Here is a 27,689-nt window from a genome sequence, read left to right on the forward strand (position 1 = left end):
GGAGATATATCTATGTATAAATTGAAATAAAAACCAAAAAACCCCCAAGTAATCTAAAACTAGACAAGTAGATTAATATTCAATATGAAAAATATATGGATAGACGTTCATATATTTTTATATTGATTATGCATTATATCTCTGTGTAAAAATATAGATTAATATGATAGAAATAAATATTAATTACATTTAAATGAAGGGGTATTTTGTTTTTTATTTGGTTAGAGGCAGGGCTTGCTAAGTTTCGATGGGGGGTGGGTTTTGGGGCGTTCCTCGGAGAAGAGTTTTTGGAAGGGGGTTGCACACGTGGTTTCTTGCCTCGCTTCTCTGCACGTGCAGGGGCGCCCCCCCGCCCGCCCCGGGCTGAGCTGTGCGGCAGTGCTGCCGCCTTGTGGGCACAGAGCGGTACTGCAGCTGTGCGCCGAGGCGGGCGGGGCCGGGCCGAGCGGGGGCCGAGCAGGGCCGAGCCGATCCGAAGCGGAGGGGGCCGAACCGAGCCGCAGCAGGCCGGAAAGAGCCGAGCCGAAGCGGGACGGAAAGAGCCGAACCGAAGTGGGCCGGAAAGAGCCGAACCGAGCCGAGCCGAGCTGCGTCGGGCCCCCCCCCACCTCCGGAGCCGGCCGGGAGGACCCCGGCAGAGGCGTTGACTGGTTAATATTCAATATGAAAAATATACGGATAGATGGTAATGTATTTTAATATCTGTTGTGCATTATATCTCTGTGTGTATAAATAAAGAAAATCAATATTATAGAAATAGGTATTTTAAATCTTTCAATCAAGGGAATTACTGGTTTTTATTTGGTTACAGGCATGGCATTTAAGTGAATAATATAGAAATGAAAATATACACATCTATAATAAAGAAATAGATATAGGGAGATATAGAGACAGGGAGAGAGAGAGCCATAAAAAATAAATAAGTACAGATAATCTAAATCTAGAAAAATCGATTAATATTCAGTATGAAAACTCTATGGATAGATGCTAATATAATATATTTTAATATTAGTTATGTCTGATTTCTATGTGTATAGATAAAGAAGATCAATATGATAGAAATAAATATTACAAATATTTAAATGTAGGGGCTTTTTGTTTTTTATTTGGATAGAGGCATGGCATTTAAATGAATAATATAGAAATGAAAATATACACATCTATAATAAAGAAATAAATATAGGGAGATAGATAGATAGATAGATAGATAGATAGATAGATAGATAGATAGATAGAGCCATAAAAAAGAAATAAATACCAGTAATCCAAAGCTGGACAAGTTAATTAATGATCAGTATGAAAGCTATACAGATAGATATACAGATAGGTAATGTACTTTAATATCTGTTATGCATTATATCTGTTCGTACAAATATAGAAAATCAGTATAATAGAAATAGATATTAAAAACATTTAAAACGAGGGTTTAATTGTTTTTTGATTTGGTTAGAGGCTTAGAGGCAGGGCTTTTAAATGATTAATATAGAAATGAAAATATACAGGTCTATAATAAAGGAATAAATATAGGGAGATATATCTATATGTAATTTTAAATAAAAACCAAAAAAAACCAAGTAATCTAAAACTAGACAAGTAGATTAATATTCAATTTGAAAAATATATGGATAGACGTTCATATATTTTTATATTGATTATGCATTATATCTCTGTGTATAAATATAGCTCAATTTGATAGAAATAAATATTAATTACATTTAAGTGAAGGGGTATTTTGTTTTTTATTTGGTTAGAGGCAGGGCTTGCTAAGTTTCGATGGGGGGTGGGTTTTGGGGCGTTCCTCGGAGAAGAGTTTTTGGAAGGGGGTTGCACACGTGGTTTCTTGCCTCGCTTCTCTGCACGTGCAGGGGCGCCCCCCCGCCCGCCCCGGGCTGAGCTGTGCGGCAGTGCTGCCGCCGTGTGGGCACAGAGCGGTACTGCAGCTGTGCGCCGAGGCGGGCGGGGCCGGGCCGAGCGGGGGCCGAGCAGGGCCGAGCCGATCCGAAGCGGAGGGGGCCGAGCCGAGTCGAAGCGGGACGGAAAGAGCCGAGCCGAAGTGGGCCGGAAAGAGCCGAGCCGAGCCGAGCCGCGTCAAGCCCCCCCCCACTCCGGAGCCGGCCGGGAGGACCCCGGCAGAGGCGTTGGCTCCAATGCCTGCCGCCGCAGGTGCGGCCGCCGCCCAGCTACGGAGCCGCTGAGCCCCGCCGCCATCGTCCTCGCCCCGGGAAAGGCGGCGGACAATCGGGCGGAGTGCTCGGAGTCGGTCGGCGTCGGCAGGTTTTTCGGTCAGGCAAGTAAGTTAGACAGACGCGTTGAGAGCAGCGGGGGCCTTAATCTTGCCTCAACAAAGATGGCCGCACAGCCGGAAGTGGCTTCAGCCACAACAAAGATGGCGGCGAGGAAGGGCGGAAGTGACGTCACGCCACGCACAAGATGGCTGCCCGGTCGTGGCCGGCTTGACCTCCCAAGGATGGCGGCCAAAAAGGCGGGAAAATGGAAGGACCCCCGGGCGGTGGGTGCGTGCGATTTACTGCCTGACAAACACCCCGGCGCCGACGCCGCTCCGGCGCAATTTTCCGCGGCTTTTCCGGCCGTGCGGACACGGGCTGTGCGCTCGGCGGCGCCGGGGCCGGGCGCCAGCAGGTCGGGCGCCGACAGGCAGCGGTGAAGACGCCTCTCTCTGCCGGGGTCCTTGCCGCGGCCGCGTTCTGGGGCTTCTGGCACTCGCGACGACCCGTACCTCGCCGCCGCTGCTCTCGCTCCGTTCTCTCCCCCTCGGCCCCCCCCCGTGAAATGGCGGAAACCCCAATGGCATCGGGACCCAACGGTCGCTCCCCGGCCCCGGGACCGAAGCAGCCCGAGGAGGCGGCTGCTCTGTGTGTCGGAACGGTGAGAGCGGGGGCCGGGGCTGGGGCAGCTTATCAACCGAGTATATATTTGTAAGTATAAAGATGATCAAAATAGATATTAAAAAATATTGAAGAAAAAGGGGCTGCTTGGTTTTTATTTAGTTAGAGGCAGGGCTTTTAGATAAATAGGAAAAATACAAATAAATAAAATATTGAAAGAATGAATATATAAAGAAAAATATATACAAATCTATATATCTATAAATATATAGAGAAAAAAATATATATATATATGTAGGCGTAAAAATAAGTAATAGAAATATATACATATATGTTGATTTATAATCTATAATATGATTTCTGTACGTATAGATGGCAATATGATATCTTTTAGGATATGTTATGTGTTTTGTATATCAAGAAGGTATATAAATATGATAAAAAATATATATTAAAATATTTTTAAATACCGTTTAAGATAAAGGGACTGTTTGGTTTTTATTAGGTTAGCTTCGGGGCTTTTAAATAAATACAACAAAAATAAAAACATAGAAATGTATATTAAGTATATAAAGATATAGACGTATGTGCAACCAGAAAAGTAAAGAAATAGAAGTAATGCCAATATATACAAACAGATTTATATTTAATAGATATGTTATATATATTGATTTTATATATGTATTATATACATAATGAATATATATCATTAAAATGTATGTAATATATTTAATATATAATAACATACGTATACACGTTAAAATAATATATTTTGATACTTTATATATTGCTTGTCATATATAAATGAATATAGTATATAAATTTAAACATGTGTGGTGGAAATAGATGTTAATTTGTATTTTTTTTTTATTTTCATTGTTTTGGTATGTTTCTCGGAGGCAATCCTCCCCTTGCAGCTGCTGACAGCACGGAAAAGCTGTGTGCTTCGTGGTGTCTATTGCCCAGCTGGCAACGATTCCCTTGTGTTTGGTGCATTAAGTCACACCCAGCTGTGTGGGATGGCAGGTGAGCACATTGCCCGACCCTTTTAGCTTTTCTGGCTCAGGCACAACTTCCTTTCCTTTTGGATATGGAAAACAGGGAAGAGAGGGTAGTGTGACATTAGCACTAATTTCTAGCAGATTTTTAACTGCCCCTGATGCTCGTTCATCTTTGCAGTGTGGGTTTTCATGCTGACAAATCCTCTGCTTTGCCTTCTGCTCACAGTCAGCTGGGCCCTTTATTGAACAGATTTATCTGCTACAAGGCTACGCAGAAGGATGGAAAGGAGGAACACAGGGGGGAAAAAAAATAGATTCAAGGCATAGAGAAGGTAGCCGGTTTATTTGTATGACATGTAGCTTTTTTAGGATGTTTTGTTCTTTATATGGCGTTAATTTCAAAGAGAAGCCTGTGAACTTTGTGTTCCCCTTTTGGGGCTGGTTCTGGGGTAAGGGGGAAACACGAGGCCTAAGCACCTCTGGCTTATCTGTCCAAGGATCTGCCTCAGTTGTGGCTCCCATCCTTCTGAAGGACTCTTCAGCGCAGTGAGTTACCTTCTATAACTATTCATTGTTGTATTGTTGTTGTGAGACCTCATTGCTGGGTGAGAGGACCAGGGGAAATGAAAGGCTGTATGCCACTGTTACTTCATCACTGAATTCTTGCACTCTGTTAAAATCAAAACAAAAGGGATTTACACTGTCAGAAACACTTAACTGTAAGTTAAGGTAAAGGTCACAGTGCTAAAACCTAAGAGCAGATAGGGTTGAGCTCCTTTGTCTTCCCTCTCCGGCAGCTTTTGTGACTCCTGCCTCCAAGGTATCATCAGCTATCCCCTGGATCTTGCAGTGGAAGAGATGCTGAACCACCAGCTGTTCCATATTCTACACCATGTGTCTTTTTACCATGCTCCTCTGAGAAGCATCTCTCCCGTCTCTGTTTCTTTGCAGACCAGAAGGGATAAACTGGGATTCCTTTGTTCTTTTGCCTGTTAATAAAAAGGCTGCTTGTGGCTGTGTGCAGTGGCAACTGCATCACAGAATCTTAGAGGTGATTATTCACAGGTTAAGGAAATAATTCCTTTTTTTTGTCACTGCTGCACTGAATTTCATAGGCGTGTCTGTGGCTTGATGCCTAAGATATTTAAAGCAGGTTTTATTCTTACAGGGGTTTTGCACACTAAAGTGTCTGCCCAGGTTTTGTTTCCAAAAGTGAGGTATAGTGCTGGGTGTTTAACTGCAGCTCCCTCCCTGTGCCTGTGTATTGCAGGGGCAAGCGAGCGCTGGTTATAAAGGTGGCGATAATTAGGAAGAAGCTGTTTAAGCTTGGATAAATGTTTAGAGATCATTGCTTAGGGTACTGCATAGATGTACCAGAAGGAACTGCACCCTGGAAGTGCTGTGTGTCTGAAACCGACTGCACCTGCTCAGTTTTAGCTCCTCTTTCTGACTCTGACTCTGCTCCTATTCCGACAGACCCGTCCGAGCCTGGCGTTCGCTACAGGCCTCCGCGTGGTGGGAGATGAGTCTAGGAGGAAATACCTTCAATCCACAGACGAGGCAGAAAGGACTCAGTACAAGGAGGACTGGACTCAGATGAAGGTAAAGTCCTTAACAGTCTATTTCTTCCCCATAACAAGTACTTCATTAGTGCATTCCTGGCCGTGTGCTGCAGGGCACGTTGGAAGTTACACGTGAGCGACGCTTCCGCTCGCGTCGAGGCGCACGCACGCGTTCCTCGTGCACCTTCTCCCTGCCTGACACGAGCTAACAGAGTCTGCCGAGGTGTGCCTGACCAGTTGTGAGGGCCAGATCTTTGTTGCCCTCATTTCAGTGAAGGAAACTGGAATTCCTTCTTGTATTCAGCACCACGTGTGGGTGTAAAGTTGAGCTGCCACGTGCCAGTTGAGAGCTGATTTGGTCAAGGAGAGGAATTCTTGCCTAGGAAGATTTGGCACTCCAGTTTCTCTTGCATGGCAGAGGCCACCCGAGATCGAAATGTTGCTACAAGTGTCCCGAGCTATTTCCAGTACGTACTTAAAAATGTCTGTCTGCAACTGGAGCGATTCTGTGCCTTATCCAGAGATGGTGCATTCTGGCTTTTCAGCGTGCACAGTGACGCTCCCGAGTTTTAAAGTGTCGATCTTTCTCTCGTAGGTTAAGATGGGCACAGCTCTAGGTGGCCCATAGCTTGGGGTTCATCTCAGAAGGAGGGACTTCATTTGGTCACAGAGAAGACGTGCCTTCCCTGCAAGGAGCAGCAAAGATAATGCACAGCCTCTCGGAGAGGCTTAAACTTGAGTAAATTTTTGTAGCCACTGATGCTGTTGAGGAAGGTACGTGGATTGCAGTCACCTGAGGATTGGTAACTTTTGACAGTGAGTGCAGCACTTGCCACTGGCTCCCCTCCCTGGCTGCCGTGCTGTGGGTTTTGGCAGCTGCATTGTAAAATTTGTTGGTAGATTTTGGAGTCGCTTCCCCTGTAAGCGTTCAGCCAGGGTTCCCTTTAACAAACACACTGTGTGGCAGCAGCGCGTTGCTCTTCATAAAATAGAGATAAATTTCTGTGCTTCCTTTTTTAAGCAACTGAACTGCTCAAGAAACTGCTGCCCGAGATGGTGAGGTTTGAAGCCTCTCTGGAGGAGCTGGAACTCTCTAAGGACGGGGGCTCGTGATTCACCCGTAGATTTGCGCACATGCAATGTAGCAAACCTGACTTTGATTTCAGCCAAAGCTTAATGTCACTGTCAGAAAACTGAGTATGATTTTTGGCCCATAGTTGTTTACGAATGGTGTAAGCCATTATATAATCAAGTATATCATTGAGATGTGTCTAGTAGATGTATTACGGTTATAGTGTGTGTGTGTGTGTGTGTGTGTGTGTGTGTGTGATGATTTCATTATCATACCATTTCACTGAACAGTCAAGTTCATTGGAGTGAAATCTGATTACTTGCATTTTAAAAACTTGCCCACCCCAACCCTTTTTGATTTTTTTTTCACAGGTATTTTATAGGCATATTTCAACATTTTCCTTCCTAATCCACGAGTAAAGGGAGATGTTGGGATTTGATCCAAAAGATCTTACAACCGATTTTGTGGTGAAACAGAGAAAAACCGTGAGCAGCCAACTCACTGGAAACCTGTATGTTAAACGCAGAGAAGCACAAAGTGTTTGATGCTGTTAGAGTTCAAAATAACAAGGAAAAATGGTGGGGAATTTACCTGCCTTGGAACAAAGTATGACCCCATCCCATACTCTCAGCTCCCGCTCCCCTTCCAGCGTGGCTGTGACCCGGGCTGGCCGTACCGCTCGGTGTCTCTGGACCTCACAGCATTTCTACGTGGCTGCTGCACCCGGGTCCCCAGCACGTCCTGCTCTGGCCGCCTTCCCCGAGCGGTCCCACGTGCACCAAGCGGGTGCTACAGACCACAGGGGCCTCTTGGCTGCAGAGCTGGGTGATGGGAGACAACAAAGCAATGCCCAGGATGCAGCTGTTCAAGCCAGCCTCGCCTCACGGAGCATTTCTTTCTCACCTGTCCATGGTTCTCTCTCTGTGTGTGTGTCTGTGCTCCTTTTTAAACTGCAGGGCTGGGAGGCCTGGCCATTCCACCGGGAGTGCTCACCCTGGGAGCACCAGTGTCTACCTTGGGAGGAAGCAAGCTGCCACCAGAATAAAAGCAGGGTGGAGCTGCTCCCACTCCAAGGCAAGAGCCTGCAAGGCCCATCCTTTGGGGACTCGTCTTTTGTGTGAAGGCACATTGTCTAGCAGAGGAAGAGGTTGGTACCTGGTGGAGCAGGGCCAAGATTCCATTTTCCCCAGGCAGCTCCCTCCTCTGCCTGCTGTAGCGCTGGCCAGGGCTGGGAGAGGAGGGGGAGTGTGTTCAGCACTGCTGCTGGAACGGAGTGGCCCTCTCAGGAGGATCCCGGTTGCTTCAGGACCTTGCTTTTGCACTGGTTTGTGTCCACAAAGGAAAGGCATGCAGAAGGCAGCACCATCACCCCAGCCCTGTAGTCTGGACCTAGAAAGGCTTCCAATAAAGCCAGGTGCTGCTGTCCAGGGCAGTTGGAGTTGTTCTGTGCCTTCTTTGGGGGGGAAGAGCAAAGGCTGAGGGGGACGGGGTGGAGACTGGGGGGCTCCCGTGTCCCTTGGGGCACGCCGAGGTCCCCGCCAGAGGGAGGGACACGCTGCGCTGGAGGAGCAAGGTGAGCGGGGAATGGGGAGGGCTTGTGCTGGGTACCCTTGCCCAGAGGGGACCCCAAGCTGCCAGGAAATTCCCTGGGAGGGCTGGGTGCAGAATCCAAAAACCTGTGGAGTTGTTCTGGTTTTTACGGTAGGTATTGGCAAGGGACAGGAATTGACCTCTCCAAATCCCCTTGGAAAGGAACCCCCTCTCTGTGCACTCCGTCGTTAGGGTTTTGTTATGTCAGGAACGGCTTAGGGTTAAGAAAGTGGGTTTTGTCTTTCCACCTCTTACTTCCCTGTAAAATGGCAGTGTATAAAACACATGTGTGCATCCCTGAGGTATTAAAATGCACCGAGAGAAATTTCTGGGCCTAAGGTCCATAGAGACGAGCGCGTCCTGCGCTCGGGGTTGAGTAGGGATTTATATTTTTGTCATTCTGACCTGTTAGCTGAAAGAATTGGGAGAGTTTCCAAGAGAAAGAAATGCAAATTTCAAAAAGCAGAATGTTAGAAAGAGAAATATATAAATGTATACATGTAAAAAAAAATATAGGGAAGCTAGGTAGATCTATATATAGAGAGAGAGAGCCATAAAAAAGAAAGAAATACAAGTAATCCAAGTCTACACAAGTAGATTAATATTCAGTATGAAAACTATATGGATAGATGCTAATATAATATATTTTAATATCAGTTCTGTATGATATCTCTGTGTATAGATAAAGAAGATCAATATGATAGACATAAATATTACAAAAATTTAAATGTAGGGTCCTTTTGTAATTTATTTGGATAGAGGCATGGCATATAAATGAATAATACAGAAATGAAAATATACACATCTATAAGAAAGAAATAAATATAGGGAGATAGATAGATAGATAGATAGATAGATAGATAGATAGAGAAAGAGAGAGAAAGATAGAGAGATATAGCCATAGAAAAGAAATAAACACAAATTTTCTATATCTAGACAAGGTGGTTAATATTCAATATGAAAAATATACGGATAGATGGTAATGTATTTTAATATCTGTTGTGCATTATATCTCTGTGTGTATAAATAAAGAAAATCAATATAGAAATAGATATTATAAATAGGTATAGGGAGATATATATATATAGAGAGAGAGAGCGCCATAAAAAAGAAGTAAATGCAGATAATCTAAATCTAGAAAAGTCGATTAATATTCAGTATGAAAACTATATGGATAGATGCTAATATATTTTAATATCAGTTACGTCTGATATCTATGTGTATAGATAAAGAAGATCAATACGATAGAAATAAATATTACAAATATTTAAATGTAGGGTCCTTTTGTTATTTTTTTGGATAGATGCATGGCATATAAATGAATAATATAGAAATCAAAATATACACATCTATAATAAATGTATATAGGGTGATAGATCGGGAGATAGATAGATAGGGAGATAGATAGATAGATAGATAGATAGGGAGATAGATAGATAGATAGATAGATAGATAGATAGATAGATAGATAGATAGAGCCATAAAAGAAGAAATAAATACCAGTAATCCAAATCTGGACAAGTAAATTAATGATCAGTATGAAAACTATATAGATAGGTGGTAATGTACTTTAATATCTGTTATGCATTATATCTGTGTGTATAAATATAGAAGATCAATATTATAGAAAAATATATTAATTTTTTTATACAAGGGGCTTTTCTTTTTTTATTTAATTAAAGGCATGGCATTTAAATGAATAATATAGAAATGAAAATATACACATCTATAAGAAAGAAATATATGTAGTGAGATAGATAGATAGATAGATAGATAGATAGATATAGATAGATAGATAGATAGATAGATAGATAGATAGATAGATAGAGCCATAAATGAAGAAATAAATACCAGTAATCCAAATCTGGACAAGTAAATTAATGATCAGTATGAAAACTATAGGGATAGATGGTAATGTACTTTAATATCTGTTATGCATTGTATCTGTGTGTACAAATATAGAAGATCAATATTATAGAAATAGATATTAAAAACAGTTAAAACAAGGGTTTAATTGTTTTTTATTTGGTTAGAGGCTTAGAGGAAGGGCTTTTAAATGATTAATATAGAAATGAAAATATACACATCTATAATAAATAAATAAATATAGGGAGATATATCTATGTATAAATTGAAATAAAAACCAAAAAACCCCCAAGTAATCTAAAACTAGACAAGTAGATTAATATTCAATATGAAAAATATATGGATAGACGTTCATATATTTTTATATTGATTATGCATTATATCTATGTGTAAAAATATAGATTAATATGATAGAAATAAATATTAATTACATTTAAATTGATGAGTTCGGTGGGAGAAATGCAGCACTCAATATGAATGATCAGCAAGTCTCGTTTATTGATAACTCTAACACCACTTATATAGCATCAATAATTAGGCTCATACATAGTGCAAAAAGCAAGCTCATTATTGGATACTTCATTTAAGGTCAACTCCACCTAATTCTACATTCCTGTGATCGCTCATCTATGCTGAATTCACATTCTTCTGATCACAGCGTCCTGCTCTCAGTTAACAGCTATCACCAAGGCCTTCCTGACTTTGCAACATCTCACACCAACTGTACTCTATTGTCTAATTCTTTCCCAGCTAACTGCTGCATGGGAATATGACCTTTGCTCTCTAGCCATTCCTCTATAATTCCCCTGTTTTCTTTTTGTACTAACAAAACTGTAGAAGTAGCCTTTTTTACCATGTTTTGCAAGCATTGCAGTATGCAAGGAATAAACAATAACACAATCACAATGATCAATATAACAACAATTGCCATTTGTGCCAAATTTTTTAACCATCCTGTGAGACCTAGGGATTGAAACCATTCCTCTAAAGGATTTGTTTCTATGGTTAATTTTTTCATATTGCTCTGTAGTTGTTGAAGACGAGCATAAATAGACATTGAATGATCAGAAAGATTCATGCAACACATCCCATCAAAATCCTCACAGCCATGGCCTTGTGCTAATAGCAAAAAATCAATAGCAGCTCTATTCTGCAATACAGCATGCCTAACACTGTTCATATCCGAAAGCAAATCAGACAAAACCTTTGATGTAATATTAAACTGTTTTCCTGTTTATTTAAACTTTAATATCTGTTATGCATTGTATCTGTTCGTACAAATATAGAAAATCAGTATAATAGAAATAGATATTAAAAACAGTTAAAACAAGGGTTTAATTGTTTTTTATTTGGTTAGAGGCTTAGAGGAAGGGCTTTTAAATGATTAATATAGAAATGAAAATATACACATCTATAATAAATAAATAAATATAGGGAGATATATCTATGTATAAATTGAAATAAAAACCAAAAAACCCCCAAGTAATCTAAAACTAGACAAGTAGATTAATATTCAATATGAAAAATATATGGATAGACGTTCATATATTTTTATATTGATTATGCATTATATCTATGTGTAAAAATATAGATTAATATGATAGAAATAAATATTAATTACATTTAAATGAAGGGGTATTTTGTTTTTTATTTGGTTAGAGGCAGGGCTTGCTAAGTTTCGATGGGGGGTGGGTTTTGGGGCGTTCCTCGGAGAAGAGTTTTTGGAAGGGGGTTGCACACGTGGTTTCTTGCCTCGCTTCTCTGCACGTGAGCTGTGCGGCAGTGCTGCCGCCTTGTGGGCACAGAGCGGTACTGCAGCTGTGCGCCGAGGCGGGCGGGGCCGGGCCGAGCGGGGGCCGAGCAGGGCCGAGCCGATCCGAAGCGGAGGGGGCCGAACCGAGCCGCGGCAGGCCGGAAAAAGCCGAGCCGAAGTGGGACGGAAAGAGCCGAACCGAAGTGGGCCGGAAAGAGCCGAACCGAGCCGAGCCGAGCTGCGTCGGGCCCCCCCCCCACCTCCGGAGCCGGCCGGGAGGACCCCGGCAGAGGCGTTGACTGGTTAATATTCAATATGAAAAATATACGGATAGATGGTAATGTATTTTAATATCTGTTGTGCATTATATCTCTGTGTGTATAAATAAAGAAAATCAATATTATAGAAATAGATATTATAAATCTTTCAATCAAGGGAATTACTGGTTTTTATTTGGTTGCAGGCATGGCCTTTAAATGAATAATATAGAAATGAAAATATACACATCTATAATAAAGAAAGAGATATAGGGAGATATATATATATAGAGAGAGAGAGAGAGCCATAAAAAAAAGTAAATACAGATAATCTAAATCTAGAAAAGTCGATTAATATTCAGTATGAAAACTATATGGATAGATGCTAATATAATATATTTTAATATCAATTATGTATGATATCTATGTGTATAGATAAAGAAGATCAATGTGATAGAAATAAATATTACAAATATTTAAATGTAGGGGCTTTTTGTTTTTTATTTGTATAGAGGCATGGCATTTAAATGAATAATATAGAAATCAAAAGATACACATCTATAATAAAGAAATGTATATAGGGTGATAGATATGGAGATATATAGATAGGGAGATATATAGATAGATAGGTAGGTAGGTAGATAGATAGATAGATAGATAGATAGAGAGAGAGAGAGAGAGAGAGAGAGAGCCATAAAAGAAGAAATAAATACCAGTAATCCAAATCTGGACAAGTAAATTAATGATCAGTATGAAAATTATATAGATAGATGGTAATGTACTTTAATATCTGTTATGCATTGTATCTGTGTGTATAAATATAGAAGATCAATATTTTAGAAAAATATATTAATTTTTTTAAACAAGGGGCTTTTCTTTTTTAATTTTTTTAAAGGCATGACATTTAAATGAATAATATAGAAATGAAAATATACACATCTATAAGAAAGAAATATATGTAGTGAGAGAGAGAGAGAGAGATAGATAGATAGATAGATAGATAGATAGATAGATAGAGAGAAAGAGAGAGAGAAAGAGAGAGAGAGAGAGATAAAGAGATACAGCCATAAAAAAGAAATAAACACCAATTATCTATATCTAGACAAGCTGGTTAATATTCAATATGAAAAATATACGGATAGATGGTAATGTATTTTAATATCTGTTGTGCATTATATCTCTGTGTGTATAAATAAAGAAAATCAATATTATAGAAATAGGTATTTTAAATCTTTCAATCAAGGGAATTACTGGTTTTTATTTGGTTACAGGCATGGCATTTAAGTGAATAATATAGAAATGAAAATATACACATCTATAATAAAGAAATAGATATAGGGAGATATAGAGACAGGGAGAGAGAGAGCCATAAAAAATAAATAAGTACAGATAATCTAAATCTAGAAAAATCGATTAATATTCAGTATGAAAACTCTATGGATAGATGCTAATATAATATATTTTAATATTAGTTATGTCTGATTTCTATGTGTATAGCTAAAGAAGATCAATATGATAGAAATAAATATTACAAATATTTAAATGTAGGGTCCTTTTGTTATTTTTTTGGATAGATGCATGGCATATAAATGAATAATATAGAAATGAAAATATACACATCTATAATAAAGAAATGTATATTAGGTGATAGATCGGGAGATAGATAGATAGGGAGATAGATAGATCGGGAGATAGATAGATAGATAGATAGATAGATAGATAGATAGATAGATAGATAGAGGGAGAGAGATAGATATAGCCATAAAAAAGAAATAAACACAAATTATCTATATCTAGACAAGGTGGTTAATATTCAATATGAAAAATATACGGATTGATGGTAATGTATTTTAATATCTGTTGTGCATTATATCTCTGTGTGTATAAATAAAGAAAATCAATATTATAGAAAGAGATATTATAAATCATTCAGTCAAGGGAATTACTGGTTTTTATTTGGTTACAGGCATGGCATTTAAATGAATAATATAGAAATGAAAATATACACATCTATAATAAAGAAATAGATATAAGGAGATAGAGAGAGAGAGAGAGCCATAAAAAAGAAATAAGTACAGATAATCTAAATCTAGAAAATTCGATTAATATTCAGTATGAAAACTATATGGATAGATGCTAATATAATATATTTTAATATGAGTTATGTCTGATATCTCTGTGTATAGATAAAGAAGATCAATATGATAGAAATAGATATTATAAATCTTTCAATCAAGGGAATTACTGGTTTTTATTTGGTTACAGGCATGGCATTTAAATGAATAATATAGAAATGAAAATATACACATCTATAATAAAGAAATAGATATAGGGAGATATATATATATAGAGAGAGAGAGAGACATAAAAAAGAAGTAAATACAGATAATCTAAATCTAGAAAAGTCCATTAATATTCAGTATGAAAACTATATGGATAGATGCTAATATAATATATTTTAATATGAGTTATGTTTGATATCTATGTGTATAGATAAAGAAGATCAATATGATAGAAATAAATATTACAAATATTTAAATGTAGGGTCCTTTTGTTATTTTTTTGGATAGATGCATGGCATATAAATGAATAATATAGAAATGAAAATATACACATCTATAATAAAGAAATGTATATAGGGTGATAGATCGGGAGATAGATAGATCGGGAGATAGATAGATAGGGAGATAGATAGATAGATAGATAGATAGATAGATAGATAGATAGATAGATAGACAGAGAGATAGATAGAGAGATAGATAGACAGAGAGATAAATAGATAGAGCCATAAAAGAAGAAATAAATACCAGTAATCCAAATCTGGACAAGTAAATTAATGATCAGTATGAAAACTATATAGATAGATTGTAATGTACATTAATATCTGTTATGCATTGTATCTGTGTGTATAAATATAGAAGATTAATATTATAGAAAAAGATATTAATTTTTTTATACAAGGGGCTTTTCTTTTTTTATTTAATTAAAGGCATGGCATTTAAATGAATAATATACAAATGAAGATATACACATCTATAAGAAAGAAATATATGTAGTGAGAGAGATAGATAGATAGATAGATAGATAGATATAGATAGATAGATAGATAGATAGATAGATAGATAGATAGATAGATAGATAGAGCCATAAAAGAAGAAATAAATACCAGTAATCCAAAGCTGGACAAGTAAATTAATGATCAGTATGAAAACTATAGGGATAGATGGTAATGTACTTTAATATCTGTTATGCATTTTATCTGTGTGTACAAATATAAAAGATCAATATTATAGAAATTGATATTGAAAACAGTTAAAACAAGGGTTTAATTGTTTTTTATTTGGTTAGAGGCTTAGAGGCAGGGCTTTTAAATGATTAATATAGAAATGAAAATATACACATCTATAATAAATAAATAAATATAGGGAGATATATCTATGTATAAATTGAAATAAAAACCAAAAAACCCCCAAGTAATCTAAAACTAGACAAGTAGATTAATATTCAATATGAAAAATATATGGATAGACGTTCATATATTTTTATATTGATTATGCATTATATCTATGTGTAAAAATATAGATTAATATGATAGAAATAAATATTAATTACATTTAAATGAAGGGGTATTTTGTTTTTTATTTGGTTAGAGGCAGGGCTTGCTAAGTTTCGATGGGGGGTGGGTTTTGGGGCGTTCCTCGGAGAAGAGTTTTTGGAAGGGGGTTGCACACGTGGTTTCTTGCCTCGCTTCTCTGCACGTGCAGGGGCGCCCCCCCGCCCGCCCCGGGCTGAGCTGTGCGGCAGTGCTGCCGCCTTGTGGGCACAGAGCGGTACTGCAGCTGTGCGCCGAGGCGGGCGGGGCCGGGCCGAGCGGGGGCCGAGCAGGGCCGAGCCGATCCGAAGCGGAGGGGGCCGAACCGAGCCGCAGCAGGCCGGAAAAAGCCGAGCCGAAGTGGGACGGAAAGAGCCGAACCGAAGTGGGCCGGAAAGAGCCGAACCGAGCCGAGCCGAGCTGCGTCGGGCCCCCCCCCCACCTCCGGAGCCGGCCGGGAGGACCCCGGCAGAGGCGTTGACTGGTTAATATTCAATATGAAAAATATACGGATAGATGGTAATGTATTTTAATATCTGTTGTGCATTATATCTCTGTGTGTATAAATAAAGAAAATCAATATTATAGAAATAGATATTATAAATCTTTCAATCAAGGGAATTACTGGTTTTTATTTGGTTACAGGCATGGCCTTTAAATGAATAATATAGAAATGAAAATATACACATCTATAATAAAGAAAGAGATATAGGGAGATATATATATAGAGATAGAGCCATAAAAAAGAAGTAAATACAGATAATCTAAATCTAGAAAAGTCGATTAATATTCAGTATGAAAACTATAAGGATAGATGCTAATATAATATATTTTAATATCTGTTATGTATGATATCTATGTGTATAGATAAAGAAGATCAACATGATAGAAATAAATATTACAAATATTTAAATGTAGGGGCTTTTTGTTTTTTATTTATATAGAGGCATGGCATTTAAATGAATAATATAGAAATGAAAATATACACATCTATAATAAAGAAATGTATATAGGGTGATAGATATGGAGATATATAGATAGGGAGATAGATAGATAGATAGATAGATAGATAGATAGATAGATAGATAGATAGATAGATAGATAGAGCCATAAAAGAAGAATTAAATACCAGTAATCCAAATCTGGACAAGTAAATTAATGATCAGTATGAAAACTATATAGATAGATTGTAATGTACATTAATATCTGTTATGCATTGTATCTGTGTGTATAAATATAGAAGATCAATATTTTAGAAAAATATATTAATTTTTTTAAACAAGGGGCTTTTCTTTTTTTATTTAATTAAAGGCATGGCATTTAAATGAATAATATAGAAATGAAAATATACACATCTATAAGAAAGAAATATATGTAGTGAGATAGATAGATAGATAAATAGATAGATAGATAGATAGATAGATAGATAGATAGATAGATAGAAAGAGAGATAGAGAGATACAGCCATAAAAAAGAAATAAACACAAATTATCTATATCTAGACAAGCTGGTTAATATTCAATATGAAAAATATACGGATAGATGGTAATGTATTTTAATATCTGTTGTGCATTATATCTCTGTGTGTATAAATAAAGAAAATCAATATTATAGAAAGAGATATTATAAATCCTTCAATCAAGGGAATTACTGGTTTTTATTTGGTAACAGGCATGGCATTTAAGTGAATAATATAGAAATGAAAATATACATATCTATAATAAAGAAATAGATATAGGGAGATATATATATATAGAGATAGAGCCATAAAAAAAAAGTAAATACAGATAATCTAAATCTAGAAAAGTCGATTAATATTCAGTATGAAAACTATATGGATAGATGCTAATATAATATATTTTAATATCAATTATGTCTGATATCTATGTGTATAGATAAAGAAGATCAATGTGATAGAAATAAATATTACAAATATTTAAATGTAGGGGCTTTTTGTTTTTTATTTGTATAGAGGCATGGCATTTAAATGAATAATATAGAAATCAAAATATACACATCTATAATAAAGAAATGTGTATAGGGTGATAGATATGGAGATATATAGATAGGGAGATATATAGATAGATAGGTAGGTAGATAGATAGATAGATAGATAGGTAGATAGATAGATAGATAGATAGATAGATAGATAGATAGACAGAGAGATAGATAGATAGAGCGAGCCATAAAAGAAGAAATAAATACCAGTAATACAAATCTGTATTACAAGTAAATTAATGATCAGTATGAAAATTATATAGATAGATTGTAATGTACTTTAATATCTGTTATGCATTGTATCTGTGTGTATAAATATAGAAGATCAATATTTTAGAAAAATATATTAATTTTTTTAAACAAGGCGGTTTTCTTTTTTTATTTAATTAAAGGCATGGCATTTAAATGAATAATATAGAAATGAAAATATACACATCTATAATAAAGAAATAGATATAGGGAGATATAGAGACAGGGAGAGAGAGAGCCATAAAAAATAAATAAGTACAGATAATCTAAATCTAGAAAAGTCGATTAATATTCAGTATGAAAACTATATGGATAGATGCTAATATAATATATTTTAATATTAGTTATGTCTGATTTCTATGTGTATAGATAAAGAAGATCAATATGATAGAAATAAATATTACAAATATTTAAATGTAGGGGCTTTTTGTTTTTTATTTGGATAGAGGCATGGCATTTAAATGAATAATATAGAAATGAAAATATACACATCTATAATAAAGAAATAAATATAGGGAGATAGATAGATAGATAGATAGATAGATAGATAGATAGATAGATAGAGCCATAAAAAAGAAATAAATACCAGTAATCCAAAGCTGGACAAGTTAATTAATGATCAGTATGAAAGCTATACAGATAGATATACAGATAGGTAATGTACTTTAATATCTGTTATGCATTATATCTGTTCGTACAAATATAGAAAATCAGTATAATAGAAATAGATATTAAAAACATTTAAAACAAGGGTTTAATTGTTTTTTGATTTGGTTAGAGGCTTAGAGGCAGGGCTTTTAAATGATTAATATAGAAATGAAAATATACAGGTCTATAATAAAGGAATAAATATAGGGAGATATATCTATATGTAATTTTAAATAAAAACCAAAAAAAACCAAGTAATCTAAAACTAGACAAGTAGATTAATATTCAATTTGAAAAATATATGGATAGACGTTCATATATTTTTATATTGATAATGCATTATATCTATGTGTATAAATATAGCTCAATTTGATAGAAATAAATATTAATTACATTTAAGTGAAGGGGTATTTTGTTTTTTATTTGGTTAGAGGCAGGGCTTGCTAAGTTTCGATGGGGGGTGGGTTTTGGGGCGTTCCTCGGAGAAGAGTTTTTGGAAGGGGGTTGCACACGTGGTTTCTTGCCTCGCTTCTCTGCACGTGCAGGGGCGCCCCCCCGCCCGCCCCGGGCTGAGCTGTGCGGCAGTGCTGCCGCCGTGTGGGCACAGAGCGGTACTGCAGCTGTGCGCCGAGGCGGGCGGGGCCGGGCCGAGCGGGGGCCGAGCAGGGCCGAGCCGATCCGAAGCGGAGGGGGCCGAACCGAGCCGAAGTGGGACGGAAAGAGCCGAGCCGAAGCAGGACGGAAAGAGCCGAGCCGAGCCGAGCAGCGTCGGGCCCCCCCCCACTCCGGAGCCGGCCGGGAGGACCCCGGCAGAGGCGTTGACTCCAATGCCTGCCGCCGCAGGTGCGGCCGCCGCCCAGCTACGGAGCCGCTGCGCCCCGCCGCCATCGTCCTCGCCCCGGGAAAGGCGGCGGACAATCGGGCGGAGTGCTCGGAGTCGGTCGGCGTCGGCAGGTTTTTCGTTCAGGCAAGTAAGTTAGACAGACGCGTTGAGAGCAGCGGGGGCCTTAATCTTGCCTCAACAAAGATGGCCGCACAGCCGGAAGTGGCTTCAGCCACAACAAAGATGGCGGCGAGGAAGGGCGGAAGTGACGTCACGCCACGCACAAGATGGCTGCCCGGTCGTGGCCGGCTTGACCTCCCAAGGATGGCGGCCAAAAAGGCGGGAAAATGGAAGGACCCCCGGGCGGTGGGTGCGTGCGATTTACTGCCTGACAAACACCCCGGCGCCGACGCCGCTCCGGCGCAATTTTCCGCGGCTTTTCCGGCCGTGCGGACACGGGCTGTGCGCTCGGCGGCGCCGGGGCCGGGCGCCAGCAGGTCGGGCGCCGACAGGCAGCGGTGAAGACGCCTCTCTCTGCCGGGGTCCTTGCCGCGGCCGCGTTCTGGGGCTTCTGGCACTCGCGACGACCCGTACCTCGCCGCCGCTGCTCTCGCTCCGTTCTCTCCCCCTCGGCCCCCCCCCGTGAAATGGCGGAAACCCCAATGGCATCGGGACCCAACGGTCGCTCCCCGGCCCCGGGACCGAAGCAGCCCGAGGAGGCGGCTGCTCTGTGTGTCGGAACGGTGAGAGCGGGGGCCGGGGCTGGGGCAGCTTATCAACCGAGTATATATTTGTAAGTATAAAGATGATCAAAATAGATATTAAAAAATATTGAAGAAAAAGGGGCTGCTTGGTTTTTATTTAGTTAGAGGCAGGGCTTTTAGATAAATAGGAAAAATACAAATAAATAAAATATTGAAAGAATGAATATATAAAGAAAAATATATACAAATCTATATATCTATAAATATATAGAGAAAAAAATATATATATATATGTAGGCGTAAAAATAAGTAATAGAAATATATACATATATGTTGATTTATAATCTATAATATGATTTCTGTACGTATAGATGGCAATATGATATCTTTTAGGATATGTTATGTGTTTTGTATATCAAGAAGGTATATAAATATGATAAAAAATATATATTAAAATATTTTTAAATACCGTTTAAGATAAAGGGACTGTTTGGTTTTTATTAGGTTAGCTTCGGGGCTTTTAAATAAATACAACAAAAATAAAAACATAGAAATGTATATTAAGTATATAAAGATATAGACGTATGTGCAACCAGAAAAGTAAAGAAATAGAAGTAATGCCAATATATACAAACAGATTTATATTTAATAGATATGTTATATATATTGATTTTATATATGTATTATATACATAATGAATATATATCATTAAAATGTATGTAATATATTTAATATATAATAACATACGTATACACGTTAAAATAATTTATTTTGATACTTTATATATTGCTTGTCATATATAAATGAATATAGTATATAAATTTAAACATGTGTGGTGGAAATAGATGTTAATTTGTATTTTTTTTTTATTTTCATTGTTTTGGTATGTTTCTCGGAGGCAATCCTCCCCTTGCAGCTGCTGACAGCACGGAAAAGCTGTGTGCTTCGTGGTGTCTATTGCCCAGCTGGCAACGATTCCCTTGTGTTTGGTGCATTAAGTCACACCCAGCTGTGTGGGATGGCAGGTGAGCACATTGCCCGACCCTTTTAGCTTTTCTGGCTCAGGCACAACTTCCTTTCCTTTTGGATATGGAAAACAGGGAAGAGAGGGTAGTGTGACATTAGCACTAATTTCTAGCAGATTTTTAACTGCCCCTGATGCTCGTTCATCTTTGCAGTGTGGGTTTTCATGCTGACAAATCCTCTGCTTTGCCTTCTGCTCACAGTCAGCTGGGCCCTTTATTGAACAGATTTATCTGCTACAAGGCTACGCAGAAGGATGGAAAGGAGGAACACAGGGGGGAAAAAAAATAGATTCAAGGCATAGAGAAGGTAGCCGGTTTATTTGTATGACATGTAGCTTTTTTAGGATGTTTTGTTCTTTATATGGCGTTAATTTCAAAGAGAAGCCTGTGAACTTTGTGTTCCCCTTTTGGGGCTGGTTCTGGGGTAAGGGGGAAACACGAGGCCTAAGCACCTCTGGCTTATCTGTCCAAGGATCTGCCTCAGTTGTGGCTCCCATCCTTCTGAAGGACTCTTCAGCGCAGTGAGTTACCTTCTATAACTATTCATTGTTGTATTGTTGTTGTGAGACCTCATTGCTGGGTGAGAGGACCAGGGGAAATGAAAGGCTGTATGCCACTGTTACTTCATCACTGAATTCTTGCACTCTGTTAAAATCAAAACAAAAGGGATTTACACTGTCAGAAACACTTAACTGTAAGTTAAGGTAAAGGTCACAGTGCTAAAACCTAAGAGCAGATAGGGTTGAGCTCCTTTGTCTTCCCTCTCCGGCAGCTTTTGTGACTCCTGCCTCCAAGGTATCATCAGCTATCCCCTGGATCTTGCAGTGGAAGAGATGCTGAACCACCAGCTGTTCCATATTCTACACCATGTGTCTTTTTACCATGCTCCTCTGAGAAGCATCTCTCCCGTCTCTGTTTCTTTGCAGACCAGAAGGGATAAACTGGGATTCCTTTGTTCTTTTGCCTGTTAATAAAAAGGCCGCTTGTGGCTGTGTGCAGTGGCAACTGCATCACAGAATCTTAGAGGTGATTATTCACAGGTTAAGGAAATAATTCCTTTTTTTGTCACTGCTGCACTGAATTTCATAGGCGTGTCTGTGGCTTGATGCCTAAGATATTTAAAGCAGGTTTTATTCTTACAGGGGTTTTGCACACTAAAGTGTCTGCCCAGGTTTTGTTTCCAAAAGTGAGGTATAGTGCTGGGTGTTTAATTTGGTATGTTACTTGTTCTGTTGTGTAAATAACTGCAGCTCCCTCCCTGTGCCTGTGTATTGCAGGGGCAGGCGAGCGCTGGTTATAAAGGTGGTGATAATTAGGAAACAAGGCCTCCATTCTTGGTCTCAGGCTGTTTCAAATGGGGAGGGATCAGTGTCCTGACTTCTCTCCCTCAGAGGCAGGGTTCCTAGACGAGGTGACCCAGGACAGCTTCGTGCTGGGCCCGGGCTACGACCGCCCCTACCAGCTGGAGCCCGCGGTGAGGGAGCCCAAGAGCATCCAGCTGTACCAGCACCTCAACCTCAAGAGCTGCATCTGGACCTTCGACGCTTATTACGACATGACCGAGTTAACTGATGTCTGTGGGGGCTCTGTCACCGCTGACTTCCAGGTGAGAGGCCCATCCAGAGCTCTCCAGGTATCCCAGATCTCTCTCAGTTCTCAGGCACAGCTCTGCCGTGTGTGGAGCTGCTGCTCTGCCCTGCACAGGTGGAGCGTGGCTTTCCCCCCACCCTCACCTGGAAGAAAACAGTGCTGTGTGCATTTATTTCATTTATTTTCCATTTCATTCATTTTCCATTTATTTTATTCTCTAAATCTTCAGAGTGCCTGGAAAATACTGTTTTTTTTAATGTAGGGCCGTACTGGAAATACAAAACGTTCTCAGCTGGGCTCTCTTTTAAAAGTTTGACTGTGTTCTCGGCCAATAGAAATGAGCAGAGGCGGCTCAGGCCATGCTCCACAACATGGGATATTTTGGCTCATTCCCTAATTAAGAGACCAGAAGCCAAAAATGTTCCTCTAGAAACGAGTGGCTTTCCCTGTTTGGGGTGTCTCACTGTCCTCTCCTGGCTGCGTTATCCACGTGCAGCCCACTCCATCTCCCCCAGGCTCTCCCATTAAATTGCTTGGACCAGCATCATCTCTCTTAATTCCTGCCAGCCTGGAACTAGTTCATGAAGTTTCCTTTTATAGCTCCAATTGTTTGCACAAACCCAGAGGAGCCGCCTGGCCGGAGAAACTGCCCAGTGGAGCATGTGGAGCCTGGCCCCAGCCAGGCTGGAACATCTCCCCGAATTCTCCAGGGCCTGCAAAGTACAGCTGCACTCTGCAGATAATAAATGGAGAGCTCTGGGAGGCCTGAGCAAGCAGAATTGCTCATTTTTAATTCACAGCCTTGGAAATCAGGGGGGTTTTGAGGTGAAATTGTGCCCAGAGTTCCTTTGTCCCATGGTCCCAGGGAGCCTTAGCACTGCCCCCGCATTACAACGCCGGTTTGTCTGAGGTACCTGCACGTAAAAAACGTCCAGAGTCACCTCTGACTTCACTGCAAGGCGCATAACCCCCTTTCTGGGGTTTTATTGCCAGGCAAGGGACTCTGCTCAGTCCTTCCTGACAGTCCACGTCCCTCTCTACGTGTCCTACATCTGTGTGACGGCACCGAGGGGCTGGGCTTCCCCGGAGCACCGCAGCGAGATGGAGTTCTCCTTCTTCTACGACACCGTTCTCTGGAGGACAGGTGAGCCTGAGGCGCTCCAAGGGCTATGGAAGAAGTGGTTCCTTCATGTTTTCCCCTTAGCTCCTGCACTGCCCCCAGAGTCCTGAGGGAGCGGGGAACTCGGAATATTGCCTTCCTCTGTGCTTGCGGGGGGCTTAGGCAGCCGGTGGCTGACGGAGGGAGCGTGCAGCTGGCTCACTGGAGGCTGATCCCAGCTGAACCCTGCCTTGTGGAGGTGTCCCAAGCGCTTCTGGGGCTGGCAGAGCCCAGCAGAGGAGAGCGAGGGTGCTGTGTGGGCTCCCAGTGGCGCTTGCTGTCCTTGCAGGGATCCAGACGGACAGCGCGCTCTCGGCCTGCCTGCAGATAATCCCCATCTACATCCGCGAGGACGGCCGGCCGGTCATCGAGTTCAAGACGCAGGCCAAGTTCAGAGGTGAGGGCAGCGATCCTGGCAGGGACACAGAGCAGGGTCACACAGAGCTCTGCTCTGACGGCACAGGCAGCGGAACGAGTCCCCGTCCCCGCCGGGAGCCCCTCTGCCCCTGCGAGGTGGGGCCTCTCCGCGCTCTGCCTCCCGTCACCTCCTTGTCCTCCCCCAGGGCTGTTTGTCATGGAGCACCACAGCCTGCCAGGTGTCAGGTCCTCTTTGGTAACTCCAGAGCACCTGGGAGGCATCGAATTTGCCCTGCAGCTGCTGTGGAGCGCTCAGACTTTTGATTCTCCCTACCAGCTCTGGAGAGCAACCAGCTCCTACAACAGGTGAGGGCTGGGGGTGCAGTCCCCTCCAGCAGCTTCCCCCACAGCACCACGTTCTCCCTGGCACCCCTCCAGCAGCCACGCCAGCAATAGCACGGAATGCTCAGGAGCTTGGTCAGAGCTGGAGCACCGTTGTACTGCGAGAAAAATCAGCTCAGCCTCTTGGAAAGGAATGTTTCCAGCAGTGCGGCCTGTGGATAGACTGATCCCAGAGTCACACTTGTCCCTCGGGGACTGCTGGATGACATTGCTGGGGCAAGGGAGAGGTGCTGCCCTGGGTGAAGGGCTTTGAGCTGTGCTTGGTGGCTGCAGGGTCTTCTGTCTGTTCCCAGGAAGGATTACTCTGGAGGATACACCATCTTCCTGATGCCCTGCACGGTGCAGCTCACGCCGCCGTGGGCAGAGCCTGGAGCCAAGCCCCTGCCCTGCCCTGCCCGGCTCACGCTCCCGAGCGGTAAGAGGGCAGGAGGGCAGGCTCGGCCCCTTTGGGGTGCACACCCGTCCAAACCTCATCTCCCCTTTGTTTCCTTCCTTGTCCCAGTTGCAGGTTTTTGATCCCGATCGCCTTCCGGCAGACAAACCGCCCACTTCCAGTTGTTTACTCCCTGAACACGGAGTTTCAGCTCTGTAACAACGAGAAGGTTTTTCTAATGGACCCCACCAAATCGGAAAGGTCTCTGGCAGAAATGGATTACAAGGGGGCTTTATCCAAGGGTAGGATTTACCTCTCCTCTTCTGCCTGTGCCCAGCATTTCTGCTTTCACAGCTTCCATTCCCTGGAGAGGAAAGGGCAGAACCCACGTGTAGCTTTGCCTCTTCTACAGCAGTAATTGACATCTTACAGCCCTGTGAAAGAACAGCGTGCTCTGGCACCGCGTTTTGTCACTCCCACACACCGAGCCCTTCCCAAACAACCCCAACCCTTCTGAACACGGACACTTGGCTCTGGCAGCGTTTTCCTGCTTGGGAAATTTCACCTGCCCCTCTTTGTCCCGACCTCCCCCCGGGCAGATCCTGTACGGGCGCGTGCTCTGGCCCCCCGAACAAAACCTCAACGCCGCTTACAAGCTGCAGCTGGAGAAGGTCTACCTGTGCACAGGCAGGGCTGGCCACGTGCCCCTCTTCGACCCCACGGGCACCGTCTACAACCAGGGGCCCCAGTACGGCTGCATCCAGCCCCACAAGTACCTGAAGCACCGATTCCTCCTCCTGGTGAGTGCTCTGCTCCTGCTTCTTCCCGTTTGGGATTTGCTCTGGCAACCGGCAGGCGGTGGCTGCAAAGGGATGAGGAAGGGAGCCCGTGGGGGATGTTTTGTGCTGCTGCTGCTGCTGCTGCCAGCTGTGAACACCAGATCAGTTTTCCCCCACCCTTTGAGTGTGTTCCTCAATCGGTGCCCACGTGTACGTGTGGAGATGGGGCATTCGGACTAGATCCCTGACACAGGTGTTTGGTGGGGCTCTGGCTTCCAGCCTCCCTTGGGAAAGCAGACAGCATCCCTCACCACACTTCTCTGACTTTCCAGCACCGAAACCAGACAGAAGTGACGGGTAAGTATTTCCACGCTGTGCCTTTTGACTCTGCCCACTTTGCTTCCCAGCTGTCCGAGTTCCACTCGGTGAGCAGCATGCCCGGAGTTGATGGATTTACTCTCAAGGTGGATGCTCTCTACCAGGTATGGAGTACCCAGTGCTTTTGGTAGCCCAAAATGGACTCCTCTGTCCAGGACCTCCCGAACACTTGGTGAATTGTAGACTCTGGGCCTTCACACTTCACCTCTGATACAAGAAATGAAGATGAGGATGTTAGTCCCGTAATTTCATTTTTTTTTCCCCTGAGGCACTCATGAGAAAGCTCTTTAAAAACACTTTATTCGTGTTCCTGAAAGAATTAATGCCATTGCAAAGGCAGGACACCTCGCTGGGTGGTGCGTGCTCCCGAGGAGCTCCCCTTGAACAGCGAGGTGGAGCTGCCCCGGGGCGCCCCGAAGGCGGCGGGCGGCCGCTGCTGCACCGTCAGGAACCTTCATCCACCGAGGGACAGCGGCGGCCTCTGCAAGGGCCAGGGCCAGGGAAGTGAAGCAGGTGCACTTGCAAGTCATACGGGTATTTTTTTAGTCTGGTGAGGAGGGGCAGCTGTCAATTCCCCCTGCTCCCGTCTTAGCGACTGCACCGCCGCCCTTCCTCCGTGCTGCTCCAGCTCTCCCGGGCTTAACTGGGCAGGGTGGCGAAGGCATCTGCCACCCCCGTGAGCCAGCCGAGGAGCAGCCGGGTTCCTCGTTGGCCTCCGGAAGAGAGTAAAGCTAAAATACAAAACCCGCTGTGATCGGGGTGTCCCTTCTTGCGCCGCCCCGCCGGTCTCCCTCATTCCCCTGGGGCGCGGCGGGCCGGAGCCCCACGGAGCTGCTGCGCCGGGGAAGGGAAGGAGGGAGACGCGGGCGCCCAGCTCGGCTCGGGCCCCGCCGCGGCCTCGGGGCCGGCGGAGCGGGGGGCCCGGGCCGGGAGCGCTCCGGGGCTGCGGGACCGGCCGGGCCCAGGCGGGGGCGCCGCGTCCGAACCGGGACCCGCAGCGCTCCCGCAGCCGGCGCCGCCCTCCCGCCGCGATGCCGAGCCCGGGACCGAGCCCGATCCGCCCCACGGGGGAGAGGCGGCACCGCCCGGGACCGCAGGGCGGACACCCGCAGGACCCGAACCCCCGCATCCCGGCTCCGGCTGTGGGCTCCGTCACCCGCTTTCGGTCAGCCCCGTCCCGGCATCGCGGCAGGAGGGGGGAGTCGAGTCCCGGCGAGGGAGTGCCCAGTCCCCCCGGCCTTGTCTCAACCCCAATCCGGCCGTGCTCCGCCGCCCCCGAGACCCGCCACCCGGGGCCGGCCGGGGGAGAGGCGGCACCGCTCCGCCGGCGGACACCGGCAGGACTCTGCCCCGCGGCAGACCCCGTCCCGAGCCGCGGCCCCGCCGCAGCGCGCAGGGCTCGGAGCGGAGCCCGCCGGGAGCAGCCCCCGGGCCGGGGCTCGCCCGGCGCCGAGCGAGAGTCCCGGGCCGGCGGCACGGGGGGCGGGGCCGCATGAGGAGCGGGGCCACGGGGCACAGCCCGAGCGCGCCTGGGAACTGCCGGGGGGTCCCGGGCGGCGCCGCCTCTCCGTCATCGAGGCGGCATCGGCCTCGGGTCCGGGATCGGTTCCGGGTCCGGGATGGCGGCGGCGATTCCCGCCGCGGAGCCCCCGTGTGGGCCCGGGA

At 42.9% G+C, this 27,689-nt stretch overlaps 2 protein-coding genes across 5 annotated transcripts; both read left to right on the plus strand.

The window, feature by feature from the left end:
• The first annotated feature begins 2,008 nt into the window (after positions 1-2,008).
• On the plus strand, positions 2,009-26,768 carry LOC147648645 (extracellular matrix organizing protein FRAS1-like). Of its 4 annotated transcripts, XM_086867268.1 has the most exons (9): positions 2,009-2,163; positions 19,278-20,050; positions 20,860-20,986; positions 22,378-22,592; positions 23,570-23,720; positions 24,025-24,132; positions 24,299-24,458; positions 24,788-24,909; positions 24,997-26,320. In XM_086867268.1, the coding sequence occupies exons 3-9, from the start codon at positions 20,980-20,982 to the stop codon at positions 25,008-25,010; spliced, it is 777 nt and encodes a 258-aa protein (XP_086723394.1). In that variant the 5' UTR covers positions 2,009-2,163; positions 19,278-20,050; positions 20,860-20,979; the 3' UTR covers positions 25,011-26,320. The 4 variants fall into 4 exon arrangements, 2 of the variants coding, with proteins under 2 accessions (XP_086723394.1, XP_086723392.1); XR_015280179.1 differs by lacking the exons at positions 2,009-2,163; positions 19,278-20,050; positions 20,860-20,986 and adding an exon at positions 26,342-26,768 and having other exon boundaries at positions 22,265-22,592; positions 24,997-26,003; positions 26,129-26,257; XR_015280178.1 differs by lacking the exons at positions 2,009-2,163; positions 19,278-20,050; positions 20,860-20,986 and having other exon boundaries at positions 22,265-22,592; positions 24,997-26,003; positions 26,129-26,768.
• On the plus strand, positions 25,142-26,768 carry LOC147648646 (extracellular matrix organizing protein FRAS1-like). The gene is made up of 3 exons (XM_086869820.1): positions 25,142-25,258; positions 25,467-25,667; positions 26,054-26,768. Exons 1-3 carry the CDS (start codon positions 25,142-25,144, stop codon positions 26,153-26,155), a joined length of 420 nt encoding a protein of 139 aa, XP_086725946.1. The 3' UTR covers positions 26,156-26,768.
• Positions 26,769-27,689: the final 921 nt, after the last annotated feature.

The sequence above is a fragment of the Cyanistes caeruleus genome, chromosome Z (genome assembly GCF_971803275.1).
Source record: "Cyanistes caeruleus chromosome Z, bCyaCae1.hap1.1, whole genome shotgun sequence".
NCBI lineage: Eukaryota > Metazoa > Chordata > Aves > Passeriformes > Paridae > Cyanistes > Cyanistes caeruleus.

Excerpts from the sequence above, each read along its gene's own strand:
- LOC147648646 (XM_086869820.1), top strand. The coding sequence starts at position 25,142 with ATGGATTACAAGGGGGCTTTATCCAAGGGTAGGATTTACCTCTCCTCT. Across the intron at positions 25,259-25,466 it reads GGAAAGGGCAGAACCCACGT|ATCCTGTACGGGCGCGTGCT; the intron begins GTAGCTTTGCCT and ends CCCCCCGGGCAG. Across the intron at positions 25,668-26,053 it reads AGCACCGATTCCTCCTCCTG|CTGTCCGAGTTCCACTCGGT; the intron begins GTGAGTGCTCTG and ends TTTGCTTCCCAG.
- LOC147648645 (XM_086867266.1), top strand. The coding sequence starts at position 22,341 with ATGGGGAGGGATCAGTGTCCTGACTTCTCTCCCTCAGAGGCAGGGTTC. Across the intron at positions 22,593-23,569 it reads CTGTCACCGCTGACTTCCAG|GCAAGGGACTCTGCTCAGTC; the intron begins GTGAGAGGCCCA and ends TTTTATTGCCAG. Across the intron at positions 24,459-24,787 it reads GCAACCAGCTCCTACAACAG|GAAGGATTACTCTGGAGGAT; the intron begins GTGAGGGCTGGG and ends GTCTGTTCCCAG.